Source organism: Agelaius tricolor, unplaced genomic scaffold (genome assembly GCF_023055355.1).
Source record: "Agelaius tricolor isolate 1412-34295 unplaced genomic scaffold, bAgeTri1.0.p SCAF_12, whole genome shotgun sequence".
NCBI lineage: Eukaryota > Metazoa > Chordata > Aves > Passeriformes > Icteridae > Agelaius > Agelaius tricolor.
This window is the reverse complement of record NW_027269272.1, coordinates 7,246,881-7,260,613: the sequence shown is the minus strand read 5'-3', so window position 1 is coordinate 7,260,613 and position 13,733 is coordinate 7,246,881. Positions and strand designations below refer to the sequence as shown.

Sequence of the window (13,733 nt, the reverse complement as noted above, 5' to 3'; positions counted from 1 at the left end):
CCCCACCATTCCCTCACAGAGCTCCCTCTGTCACCACCTTGCTGCCAGTGCCAGGCACCTGCACCAGGTACATTTGGTAACTATCTAAATTTATGTTTCTAGGAATGTTTTTTTTTTGTTTGGTTTTTTTTTTTGTTTGTTGGTTTTTTTTGGTTTTTTTTTGGTTTTTTTTTTGTTTGTTTGTTTGTTTGTTTTTTGGTTTTCTGTGGTTTTTTTTGACCTCAGGGTGTGAAGGAACTTGAGTTTATCAGGGTTGAGTGGCATTCCGGGCTAAGACTTCAAGTCCTGTTATTTAAGAAACTGGATGGTTGGACAATTGAGACAATTGAAAAGAAATTTGTCTGACCTTAATAATAGTGTGCTTTGCATTACAGTTTTTGCTTGTATTTTTAAAACTGCTTTAAAAACAATTAATTGTGGATGAGTACAGGCTAAAGCTGGGGATGACCTTGATGGGCAGCACTGAGGGGGAGTGTCAGCCTGAGGGGGTTCTTGTTAGCTTAGGGATTAGTTGTGGAAGAACGTTTTCTTGGTTCATATTTCCTGGATTTGCCACATTCAAGAAGTGAGGGAATGTTTGTGAAATATTCCAAGAACAAAAAGCTAGGAAAAATATGTGGTGGTGGAAATTGCATTCCCGCTTAAAGAATCCAGATGGACTTAAAAAGTGAATGGAATATCACAGAGTTTAAGGTTAAAAAGTGTATATTAATGGATTTGGTAACTCAACACACCTGCTGAAAAACCTGAGGGATGTTAAATATTCTATAAATATTCTTTAGTCAGAGCCACTGGTTTTAAGCAAATCAAAGAGTGTAAGAAAATATTCATGTTGTTTTTTCTAGTAAAGTTGGGAATAATTTAATGCTACTCTATGAAGTGTTGGTGAAATGTCATCCTCAACAATACATGTAGTTTTAATTGCTTATGAGCAAGATTAGATCTTTCATTTTCAAAGAACTCAGCATGATTTGCACATGGAGGTTTTGGGACTCTCCTGAGGGCTCAGAACATTGGCTAGTGTGGATGAAGTATCAAAGAAAGTGATAAATTCTAATTCAGAAAGTCTTAGTCAGGCTTCCATCAGGAAGAGTGCTGGGTAAGGGTGAGGAAACCTGAAACAATTTTTGGGCTAGGGGGTATTAGCTACACACATTTACAGATTTGGGAAGACACAGTCCCACACAGAACATCAAGGTTTCCTTTCTAGCTCTTAAATGAATTATTTGAAGGATTATTATTATCTCCCATTCCTGTGCTTATTTTCTACTTCTTTTTGTAATGTTTTGTAATCTTTTTGGCTACCCTCTTTAAACAAACAATCCAAAAGCCAATTTGATATGTTAATATATGTTGATAGGACCATATCATATATTCCCTCCCAAATTCTTCTTTGTTGAGGGAACATGAAAGGAGAATCTTGAACCTTTCTAGATTGATAGAAGTGGCTTCAGAACACAGTGAAGACAGGATTTCACTTATTGGTGTTTCAGATGTTCTGAGAAAGCATCTGGTGTATTCCATCTGTGTGATGGACAGGTATGAATCTTCTCTCAATGGCATGACTCATGTTTGCTCCTTAGATTTTTGAAGATCAGCCATGAGAGCTGATTCATGATTCATGAGCCTGTGCATTTAGCCATTTTTCTTCATGAATGCTTTTTTTCACAAGGCTGAATGTGGTGATAGCAATTACTGGATTTATCTCTGCCAGAATGTTGAGCCCCTCAGCAACAGCTATAAAAGCTTATAGAAGTGTTTTAGTTCTTTTTTTTACTAAACCTGATACATAAACACAGGTTTTTTCTGTGGTATGCTTTTAAAGGGGCATGGTATATAAATGCTATAGCTAGGACTTTGTGAAACAGTAGAAGAAAGGTAAATTCATTTTAGTTTGTGTTACAGAGATGTGAAATTTGCTGTGTTAATGGAAACATGTTTCTCAGGAGCATGACGTGGTAAAGGGCTGTCCAGTAATCTGGTAATTCTTCATTAACATGGATAGCTTCAAGGGTTAGTAATTATAACTCTGGAATAATAGCTGGAGTTTTTAGAAGGGATTCTGGAGTTGCTGCCACTTTTCTAGGATGCTTTAGTTACCACAGAAACCAGAAAGCAAAGCAGAGTATACCTGAGCTCTGAAAAGGGAGTATCACTTGTCTCCTTTGCTCTGCTCTCGTAGGTGCCTCCCACCTCTGTCAAATTCTCTCAGGCCCCTGTCATTTCAGAGGAGTCTTAGGAGAGGAAAGGTTTAGCTTTAGGCACTTCCACCTCTCCTCAGATGAGGCAGGTTTCCTTAGGCCCAGATTATCTTCCCTCACAACAGCTTCAGGAAGGATAAATTATGACTCAGGCCAAGTTTCCCCCTCAGGTGCCACACACACGTGGAATGAGGATGGGATCATTCTGGTCTATTAAGATGTGGATAATTGCCACCAGATAAATTACTTCTTAGCAGTTCTGTGACATGTGTAGGGAATGAGGGAGATGGATGCTGGCCAGCTGCTTCTCTCAGAGTGTTACAAACTGACAGGACTGCAGGCAGTCAGGAGATGCTGTACTGCTGCTCTGAGTGCAGAAAGAAGAGGAAAAGGGGCACGTGTGTGTACCCAGAGCAGCTGCAAGCCTGGGACAGAAGCAAGAGGCACTACCTCCCAAACTGAAAGGGCTCACAGCCACCCTGGAAGGACCTTGGTGTGCAGGAGCTGGATTATTCAAACAGAATTCCTTGCTGCTTGAAATGATGTTTATTTTAATATGAAACCAGCTAAAGACTGGAGGTTGTCCTTGATCTTGTCTCCCTACTCCAAAGAATGTGAGCATTGAAGGGAACCCAGTTTTTGATGTTTTCCCCTTGCTCCTTACATGCATTCTTGCTGGAAAAGTTTCCTTTCTTCCTGACATGTTGTTAGGGTGAGAATTACTCTGTTTAATTTGAAACATTTATATTTAAGCTGCTTGTCTTGATCAGCTTATCATCAATGGAGAGAAAACAAAATTTATAAGACTTCAACTGTCTGACCAGTTTTGGGCACTGATCCTAGTGTGAGGTATTTTGTACATTAGGGTTTTCTGCATTGCATATGTCTCTAATTTAATTTAGATTAGCTGAATCTCACCCTTAGTACTAATTTACTGAGCTTTTCCCAGAAAGGGAAATGGCCAAAGAGACTTCCAGCAAATCAGAAGTTTTACCAGAAGAATATTAAGAGAATCAGGTTTGAGGCAACAGTCTATTAAGGCAAAGATTAGAAGGTGGTTAATAACTTAACTGTTCCTTCCATATGCAGTGTTAGGAAAGATTTGAAATTTCCAGAGCTAAATCGACAGATTTATCTGGAGGTTTTGCTAGGCTGGACTGAGGCTGTAAATCGGCAGAAAGTCCAATTCTCTGTGGAGTAGATGCATGTGAAGTAGTAGTAGAGTTTAATTTATTTATATAGCTCTGGTGTTTCAAGGGAAAGATTTGAGGTGTTTGCCTAGGAGGATTGCTGAATCTGGTTTTAGTAGAGAGAAATCTTTATCCTGATGATCCTAGGGGTGCAGGTTTATAAGTTAGCAAAGCACAGTGTTCCCCAGGAATGGGGGTATTGTTTAGATAGACACCATGCCTGGAACTTTTCCAATAAGGATCTGAGCAAACCAGAGAGAAAAGCTTTGGGTTGGTTTTTTTTGGCTTTTTCTTTTTTTTTCCAGAGAAAGCAATAGAGAACGGTTTTAATTTCTCTGCAGCAACAGAAGGGAGCAAATATTTTTATGGGGTTCTTTACTTTTGTATTCAGATTCTATTAAAATTGCCATTGTGAGCCAGTGTGCATTTTTGTCAAATTGACTTGCAGTGTGCTGAGGTATTTGAGTAAAGGCTGGAGACATCCATCTACATCAGCATGTTTTCAGCTGTATTTACTGCATTGCTTTCCTCTGCTGTGGCCCTAATCTACCAAACAATTTTCAACTCTGTTTGGGGTATCTTTTATTTCATTTTAGACTGTTTACATTTTGGGGTGTTTTTCTAAATACATAGCTTGATGGTAAGTTTTTCAAGTTTCATATTTTATGAAGTGCAAAAGCTGCTTTTTAATTGTATCACAACAAAGCTGCGTTTTAAATATTTTGTAGAGGTACTGCATTACAAGTGTGTAATTTGTGAACTCAAATGCACTTGAATAGTGGTTTTTCATCTAGGGTGCCTGATTTTCTGGGGTATATGGAGTATTTAGAGATAATCCACTGAAATTAATTTCAGTAAAAGATTTGTAGATGTTCTTCTGCATTCTGGCTTTTGTAAAAGATTCTGTGGACCCCTTGGTGGTTGTGTGCTTGCAAATAGGAAAAGGTTGGAAAACAATGTCTTAATATTAGAAATTCATCATAGTTCTCCAGAATTATTTGAGTGAGAGCAGACCTAGACAATACAGTAATTTCAGTAAAGAGGAGTATGAGAACATTCCCAGTTAGGATACAATAATATCTTTCTGCATTATTAAATAGCTTTCTTGGTGATACAACAAATCTGTAAAGTATTCCTGGTCTATAAAGCAAAATACAGAATAGGCCTCAGACAAGGTGGAAGATCTGTGTAGATCTTTGCTTGCTGGAGCTTCTCAGTTTCTCTAGAGCAGATCACTTCTGCTGCTGTTGATGTGTGAGGCTCTATAAAATATGGAATAGGTCTGGTTTTCACCTTCCCTTTGCACGAGTAACACAGCAGCTGAACTCCTTTCACTTCAAGGAAATTATTTTGGATTTAAAGAAGTCTATGATTATAACTACACTTGACCCATCCTTGAGTAATCTAGGACATTTTTATTTGCAAATGAAAATTTATAAAGATCTAGTGCACTGGTGGTCTTGCACAGTAGAAATAAAGCCCAGGTATGGTTTTGCATGTGAGCTGCTCTTGGGCAAGGTCTAATACCTCAAAAGATCAATTACAATCTGAGTTTCTTCAAGCAGCCATGTGTGTTTAGAAGGCAGAGAAGTACCTGTGCCTCTGGCTGGGAGGGGTGGGGAAAATTAGGGGAAATTTTTTTCTTATCATGGTCTTAAATCTGAAATGGCAACAAATGACAAATTATTGTTTGGGCTTCTCTGCTAACAGGAGTTGAGCAATTGCAAAGCTTTTCCATTGTACAAGTGAAAATATTTTTCTAATTGCAAAAATTATCAATGTCTTCAGATGAAAGGGAGTTTTTGGCCTTGGGCCTCACAGTCAGCATGAATCCTCTTTATCAATAGCTGCCCAAGCCCCTTGTCTTGGGGTGTGCCTGAGAGCTGTGTGGAGCCTTGTGACTGTTCTAGTGATGACACAGCTGGCTTGGACTCCACACTGCTCTTGGGGCCTTGAGAACAGCTCAGAAGCACCTACAAAGAGTAAAAGGAGGTTCTTGGTAGTGAATACATTGTGGGATTGATGAACTGAGCATGTGCTGGTTAATATAGCCAGTTTTGAAGTGTAAAGTGTTTTCAAATAAAATTAATTTCAAGATTCCAGTCAATGAAGTGATGTTGGAGCTGATGAAAAGGGAAGGCCTTTTGCCAGGATGAGCAATGCTCGTTTCCTTGGTTTGCACAGTAAATGGGGAAAGCCTTTTATGCTGACTTTTTTTGTTGCTCATTTGTTTTCTGGCTCAGGACTAAGTATTTAATTGGTCAGTTACAGACTACTAGTTGACTTCAGATCATTTGAATTTATGTAATGTTTTCCCCCCCTAGGGATTCTACAAATGAAACTACTGCACATTCAGATGCTGGCAGTGAGCTTGAAGAAGCAGAAGTCAAAGGAAAAAGGAAAAGGGGCCGTCCCGGCAGGCCGCCAGTATGTATAATTTATTTTGGTTTTGTTATGCATCTATTTAATTTATTTTTGTTTAGTTATGCATCTATTTATAATTGACTGTAGACTCTTTTTCATCTGATCAGCTTGTGGTCACATAAATAGGCTTTTAATGAGTCCTATGTCAGACTTTATGAAGACTTGTAGTATGAAATATTTATCAAATTGATGTGCAAACAATGTTTGAAATTTATGTCCTTTAAAAAAGGACATAAAAATGATGTCATAATAGCTATTAATTTTTCTTTTGCTAGCTGCTTTCATGAACAATACAGTTTTGTTATTATTGTCATTACAACATTCTTCCAGATATGAGAATATCCTCAGTAAGTACAACACTGTCTTCTTGAAAGTTGTAATGGACTTTAAGTGACAAATGGCATTCTAGCCATCCTTTTATTACTGATAATCCCTTAATGTGAGTGGAAGAATTACAGCATGATATTTACTAGATTACTGAGAAAATCTATTAACCCCTTTAAAAGTCATGTGACTGACATGGACTGCCTTCTATTTGTAGACTGGAGGCTTCAAGGTGTCCCCCGGCATAGTGCAGCAGGTGATATGGTTGTTTTGTCTCTGCTGGCCTATCAGTAGGACCATTCAGAAACAGTTCTCTATTACATGGGTATTAGGGAGGCTTTCTCTTTTATTTTCATCTGTTTTATAAAATAGACAATTTATTGGAAAACAAAGGGCAAGTTCTGGGTGTCATGTTGTCCTTCATGTTGGTGCTTGAAGATGATCAGTGTAGTTCCCTTGGCTGTATCACTTGAAGTACCCATGTGGAGTAAGACTTGGTGGGAACTCGTGTGTTTGTTTTTGATGAGTTTGATTCACCTCTTAGCATTGCTCTGTGAATAAACTCACAATGTCAATGTGCCATGTATCTGTATAGCACTAGGAGATGGGGATGATTTTTTTTTTTTTAGCCCTGAGGGCTTTGATCTTAAGGCTTATCTCAAACCATGGGCTTGGTGAGAATGTAAGAATGGACAGATCCATGTGTTACTTTCAGGCATGCTGGCCAAGCTGGAGCAAATTCCTCTTTCCTGTTGGTTTTCAATTTGCATCACAGTCTCTGGACTCAAGGAAGGTGCCAACATTTTCAATCCTGGTGTTTTCTGGGCACATTGTCTTCCTTTTTGAAAGCTTTCAAACACTTTTTCCCATGATGCATATGTTCTTCATCAGATAAATGGATTTGCTCATGAACATGAAGCCTCTTCAGAGCATGCCTTAAAGAAGTGCTTAAAGAGAACAGCTTATCTGTTTACATAGCTTGTAAGCAAAGGATAAAATGAATATTTAATTAGCAAATCTATGGGGTTTTGTAACTCTAATAAAAAAAAGGCTGGTGTAACCTGATTGCTAACCCAGAATGTTGTCACAATATACAACCTCAAGTTATAGCAACACCGGGGTATTTTGTACCCAGCACATACCCTCTGGAAGGCAAAGGGGAATGTTACAAAAAGCATTTCTCATTCCTCTGCTACACTTTATTAGTAGCTCCTATGGGAACATTTGCTGAAGCACTCTGCTGGTCCTGCTGTCAGGTTTCTAGGGGAGGAATTGCTCAGTTTGCTTAGGACAACCCCAGGCTCATTAGGTGTGATTGTCAAGTGATGAACATGCAGAGGCAGCAGCCATTGCTTCAGTCACAAAGTGATGGGCTGTGAGCTGACTGCTGCTGATAAGGAGCAAGACCTCAGGGTTATCAGGGGGAATTCTGAAGCTTTATCTTAATGCTTAAGAGGAGTCAAACACCTCCAAATCCAGTCTTGCATCTTAGAGGAAGAAAATAGAGAATGAAACAAATACAGCATCCTTTATAAAACTGTAGTTCGTCAAAATTTGGAAGAATTTGCTCAGTTCTACTTTCCCTTTTGACCTCCATCCCAAAATCTCAGGAAAGTCTATATTAGGACTGGAAGAGTGTCAGAGAGGAAAAGCAATATGGTTGTTCATGGAGTGGGACTCAGCAGATCTCATTGCAGCCTCCTAGTCAGAGTGGGGTCAGCTTTGGGATCAGACCACGCTGCTCATGGCTTTTCCAGTTTGATTTTGAAAGCTACCAAGGCTGGAGACTGCACAGCCTCTCTTAGGTGCCTATTCCATTCTACTTCATGATAAATTTCTCCCTTTGTTCTTCTAAAAAAAAGAAAAAAACCCCAAAAGCAAAAAGCCGCTCTAATGACTAGAAGAGAGATGCAAAACCTTTGGAAAGGCTAATCTAGGCAATTGAATTTACAGCATTATTTGATGTTAAAAGCCAGGGACTTGATAATTGTATTGCTTTATTAAACCATGTTGCCAGCCCAGCCACTTCTCTCAGGCAAAATGCCTGGTTCTTACAGGAGGTGCAGCTCTGACATTTTCCCTCCCAGCTCTTCACTACCATGGTTTTTGTTTCCTTCACAGGTACCACCTACCTTTACTTTCAGATGTGCAACAGATTAAAAGGTTTAGTTAAGTTCAGAAATGTTTTTCTTAACTTAGATTAGATTTAACTTAGATGATTTTAATTTCTGTTGTAGATCTGAAGAATGGTAGCCCAAAGGCTTTTCTGATTTCTGTGGCTGGGATTTTTTTATAACTTAAATATTATGTTCTAATAAGATTTAATCTCTTCCAGCAAATGCTGATTTGCTTATGTCCTTAGGCCATCACAGCTACAGTGGCACATCTGCCATAAACATAGTGACCTCTTGGAAAGGGACTTTACTTTGTGCTGCATCATCCTATTACAGAGCTGCATAGAATATATTCCATTAAATAGATGTATGTATTTTAAACAGGTTTCTGCTGAGTGTCACAGAATGGACTTGACCTTTTATCAGAAAAATACGCTACTACAAGAGGGTTTTCCAAAGAAAGACAATCTCTGCAGATTTGAGACCTTTGTAAGAAGATGGTGCTCATTTGAAAAACTGCCTTTTGTAGCAAATACCTCTTCAGTTCACAGAGAACTGTAATGCTTTGGGGGTACCTTCACTTTCTAAACCACTTGGAACTAGTTGATCTTTAAGATTTCCTTTCAATCCAAGTCATTCCATTCTAAAACACTGCATTTCAAGTAGCCCCTTCACTTCTGTCCACTGTTCTAATGACTACTTGGCTGAGCAGACTAGACAGTCAATTTGCCAATAGATGAAGTGCATTGGTGTTGCAGAATAGCTCTCAGAATCTACCCTGACTGTCCTGAGCTCCCTGGCCCTTGCTGTGAGCTGAGCAGGGGCTGCACCATGTCCTGCTCCAGTGGCTGGGGCTGCCTGTTGGCCACGTGCCCTTCTAAGCCCTGAGTCTCACAGAGATGCCCATGGAGGGCCTGGCCAAGAGCTGAGCCTGTCCAGCTAGTGGCATATTGTGTGCACATGTTTGTGATGCTGTGTGTGAGGATACAGCATCACAACTGGCTGGGGATGTATTTAATGAATTCTGGGAATAGAATGTAACAGATTCTGTTTAAGGAGTGACTTCTAACAGTCCTCTCCTTGAAGTTCCTGAGTGATATTGGCCAAAGTGCCCTCTCTGTCTGCTGCATTATTGAAATACATGGGTATGGATGTGCTCCCCTGCTCTGCACAGGGGATTGGAAAGCCCAAGGGCTTATGATGCAGTGTAGCATTCACATCAGTGAGCTCAAATCAGTTATTTACCCATCCTTTTTTGTCTCCTCTTTTGGATCAACACTCTGTTCAGCATTGTTGGCATGCTTTATTTTAAACTACCTGGCCTCACTTTCCCAGGAGCTCAGAATAGCTTGGTTTAAACCTCAGCTGCTGGAGGTTGAGGCAGTGAGAGATCCCTGGCTGTGTTGCAGATTCGAAGTAGGAGTAGACAGATTTAATCTCTAATTCAGAGGACAGGAGAAAGATCAGTTTGTCTGTTCCAGAGGTGGCAATTTGGGAATCTATGCTGGTTTCTCTCTCATCCCATACTCAGAGCCACAGTGTATCTTTCTGCACTTAAAGCAAGATGAAACAAGGCACTTCTGATGCTTTTGTGCCAAGCAAAGCCTGTACAATTTTGCTTTCAGGTCCTTTTGTAGTTTTTGGTATGGAGGAGACAGACCACAATGCCTTATCTTTGCATTCATATGGGGAATTTTAACATTGCAGCAGAATCCTGGCCTTATTTAATCTTGCAGTATAGATGTTAGATACAGCAGGGGATTGAATTTTGCTTCTAGTTCCAAGTCATACGTGTCCTGATTAATAACAGGGAGGAATCCTCTTAGAAGAATTTCTTTTCATACAGTGGAGGTTTGTGGTTGGTGTGATTTACATCAGTGTCCTGTTTCAGCTTGCCTGCCTGATGATTTAGGTCTGTCCCTTACAACTGAAGGGAGTCTGCAGTTCAGTAGAAATGCAGTGCATCTCTAGCAGCTTTGTGAAGACTTTTCTATCCTGTTACCTGTAGCATTAGATGTTTTCCTTTTAAGCTTTTGGTTGGATGGTTCTTGTATTTTTGGCAATCTAATCTATTCTTCATTTTTCTGTGGAAATAGTCTTTTTTTGGTAGTAAATGTCTCAGCTAGAAGAATTGAAATTATTCAAGCATTTACAGCATACTCTCTTGACTCTTTAAGATGACTTTGAGAGCTCTTGATAGATTTTTAAATAAGGGTGAAAAATAGCACCACCACTCCCAACACTGCCTCTGCTTTTTTTGTCCTAAACTTCAAGTGCTGCAGCTGAAGCAGCTCTGGGTGCACTGGGTGTTAGGGGACCTGCACCTCTCTTTATTTGCAGGATGAGACTTTCCACAGGGAGCACCTTGTTTGTTTCTATGACCAAAACAATCCACAGGACTGTGGGAATCCAAGAACCTTCTCCCTAGATTACCATGAAGATGGTATGAAATGTGTCATAGTGGTTTTTTAATCCGGATTAACTCATGAAGACCTCAGGCATTGCCATTCTTCCATTTAACAAAAGCTTATAACACAGGGCTTCTTGAGGGGCTGGTGCCTTGGAGAGGCAAGTTCTTCAGTTTACTCAAGTGGAGGTTAAAAAGCTTCTCCCACCTTCCCAGGGAAGTGGGGTATTCATTCCTCTAAATGACTCATGGTGGGAATGCACATACAGGTGATTGTTTTCAGGTGGTGTTAGGAGGAGTTACTGACTCCAGGACTCTCACTGCCTTCATTTCTTCATGAAGTGCATCACATCAGCTTGGGGAAAGTTCATGGAAAATGTCAAGCCACTTTTACTTTTTTTTTGATAGTGTGTGAATCAATTTTCACTGTATTACTTGATTTTACAAATGTGGGTCACTATTTTCTTCACAGTAATTTTAAAGACATGAAAGGAAAAGTTATTGTGTAGCTAATTTGTTGCAAAATCCTGAACTGCCACCATTTTAGTTTAATTGCAGTCAAGGTGAGTATTTTGTTTCCTGTTTGCATTCATTTAAGTCTTAAAGCAGCAGGTGAGGTATGTGACAGTCAATATGGCCGTTTTGTGGCATATTCTGGAACTTCTGAATTTCCTAATGCTGGTGTATATAAACCCTTAGCTTTTGTTGTCACAAATTTGAAAAGTCATCAGTAATTTCTGTTTTCATTTGGCACCTCAGTCCATTTTGACAGCACACCAGCCCAGCTGTCCTGGTGTTTTGGAGTGAAATCACAAATGCAACTGCTGCAGCCTCTCAGCTCCAGGCAGCACTTTTCGTGGTGTATGATTAAAAAGCCTCAAGCATTCTTACTGTCTCATGCTGCTTTATCCCTCCCTTTGGCAGTCCTACCCACTTCAGGGGGGAACTTCCTGGTTCAAAGCTGTAAAATGCTGTGCAATAATCACAATTTTTGCTCTTGTTAGGACTCAACGGTTCTGTTTTCCCTGTGTCTTGATGAGCATTGGATCCATGGGAGCAGCCCTGCTGCAAATTCACTCTGATCTTAGGAAACATCTCATTTTACAGTTGTCAGTGATAGTCTGGCAGGTTTACTGGGCCACACTCGTTCTTGAGCAGGGCTGTTTCTGTGTGGAAGCTCTTCATGGTGTTGGAGAAAAGGTTTCTTTGTTTTTTGCAGAAGGATCACCCTTTCCTGTGAGTGCTTGTGTCTCTTTTCTGGGATGCACAGTTACCTGTGCCTGGTATCCTCAAAGCCAAACATAATTTTTAGATTTGTAGCTTTTGCAACTCCACTTCCAAGAGCAAGTGCCTTTGGAGATATGCCACAGATGCTCTGTATCATGAGTGAGTCTTCTCTGTGTTTCTGCAGATGTACCAGTCCTGTCTTTTCCTTCACTTGCTCTGGTGGTGGTGGAGGATGTCTCCATCCTAGGATAGAATCATAGAATACCAGGTTGGAAGGGACCTCACACATCATTTGGTTCAATCTTGTCTGGCAAAAACACAGCCTAGACAAGATGCCCTAGCAGCCTGTCCAGCTGAATCTGAATTGTACAATGTTGAGGAACCCCCAGATTCCCTGGGGAGATTGTTCCAGTGGCTCCTTGGTCTCTTTGAAGTAGAATTTCCTACGGGACTTTGTGCTCAGAGACAGGAACCTGTAGGAAGCTCAAGCCTGTCAACATGGCCTGCAAAGTTTCTTGCTGTAAATTCAGAGACATTATGTGCAAATAATGTTTGACAACTGCATTGTAATATTGTGTGTTAATGACTAAGGGACTGCCATGTGCTTTGTGCTTGCAAAACTTCAAAGCACAAGGCAGTTGCTGGGGGACTTATCTATGACTTTGTTTTATCTTCACACTCTGGAGTGAGATTGAGCTTGGGCTTCCTGCCAGATGCCTGCTGGGTGGAAGTGCTGCGGGGTGGATGCCCTCTCACTAGTGCCTTTCCACCTGAAGACAGTGTTAATCCTTGCCTATCTCAAAGTTCACTTTTGGGGTTTTCTTCAGTCTTGAGTGGAGCATCCTGTCTACTGGTTTTGTCTCTAGAGGCAGGATTCAATACAGATCCTGCATCTGGGTTTTGCTACCCCAGCTTGGATACACAATGGCTTTTGTTAGATGCAAGATTTTTCTCCGCTCTGAGAGATGTTCTCATTGTCAAAAGAAAGTCTACACCAAAGAAAAAATTTATTCAGATAGACTCAGTAATATATCTGGTGCTAATTCAGGGCCAGGATATCGAGGTATTTACTTGGATCTGAAGAACCTGGCTTTACCCAGTACTTGTCAGAAGTACATGTGTCAGTCATTTCTGTACCTCTTCTGAGGGCTCGGTGGTGATCTCACTCTCCCATTTCAGACTGGGAGCCTTGGTCAAATCACCTCCTTTTCCCAGGATACCTGACAAAGGGAATTTAAACTGGGCATTTACATGCCCAGTGATTCCACATTTGGAGCCTGTGTCTGTAGTACTCATGCTCAGGTACTCAAACAGGTGGCTTTTCTCATTGCTTTCACTACCAAGGTAGCTTTGGATATGTGCATTTCACATCCATCTCTTACGTATTTTCCTTTTGTTCTTGCGGCATTTAATGCCTCTCTTTCAATTACATGTTGAGAAAAACTGTCTAAGGGGGCTTGCATTAGTTTCTGTGGAGGGCATCGGTTTGCATTCAAGCTTTCATTTAGCAGTCCTTGTAGCTAGATGAAGTACTTACTGTCTCCCAGACAGAATAAGTGTATGGATTATATCTCTCCAAAGAGTCAATTTACTTCTAATTCTTTCCCATTTTAATAAATAGTGATCACATGTTTCTTTCAAGCTCAGTAGAACTTAAACATTTCATATGTTGATAATATACTTACTGTTACAAGCAGCTTTGCACATATTTAAAAATTCATTGAGGGAGATACTCTTGATCCTAAGTGCAAATGTTATCCAAAAAACTTCACAGAGATTGTACCATTATTTTAAGCTTTCCAGCTTGTACTTGTATGCAAGTCCTTAATTTAATATTTGCAAGAGG

General features: G+C 40.2%; 1 protein-coding gene across 3 annotated transcripts in view; it reads left to right on the top strand.

Annotated features, from left to right (window-relative positions):
- The window catches only part of STAG1 (STAG1 cohesin complex component), a 154,470-nt gene that overhangs the window by 40,757 nt on the left and 99,980 nt on the right, over positions 1-13,733 (top strand). For 2 of the 3 annotated variants that reach the window (XM_071437370.1, XM_071437371.1), the window contains exon 3: positions 5,716-5,820. In XM_071437370.1, the coding sequence (XP_071293471.1) occupies positions 5,716-5,820 (105 nt within the window). The remainder of the gene's footprint in view (positions 1-5,715; positions 5,821-13,733) is intronic. The other variant, XM_071437372.1, reaches the window with a different exon arrangement.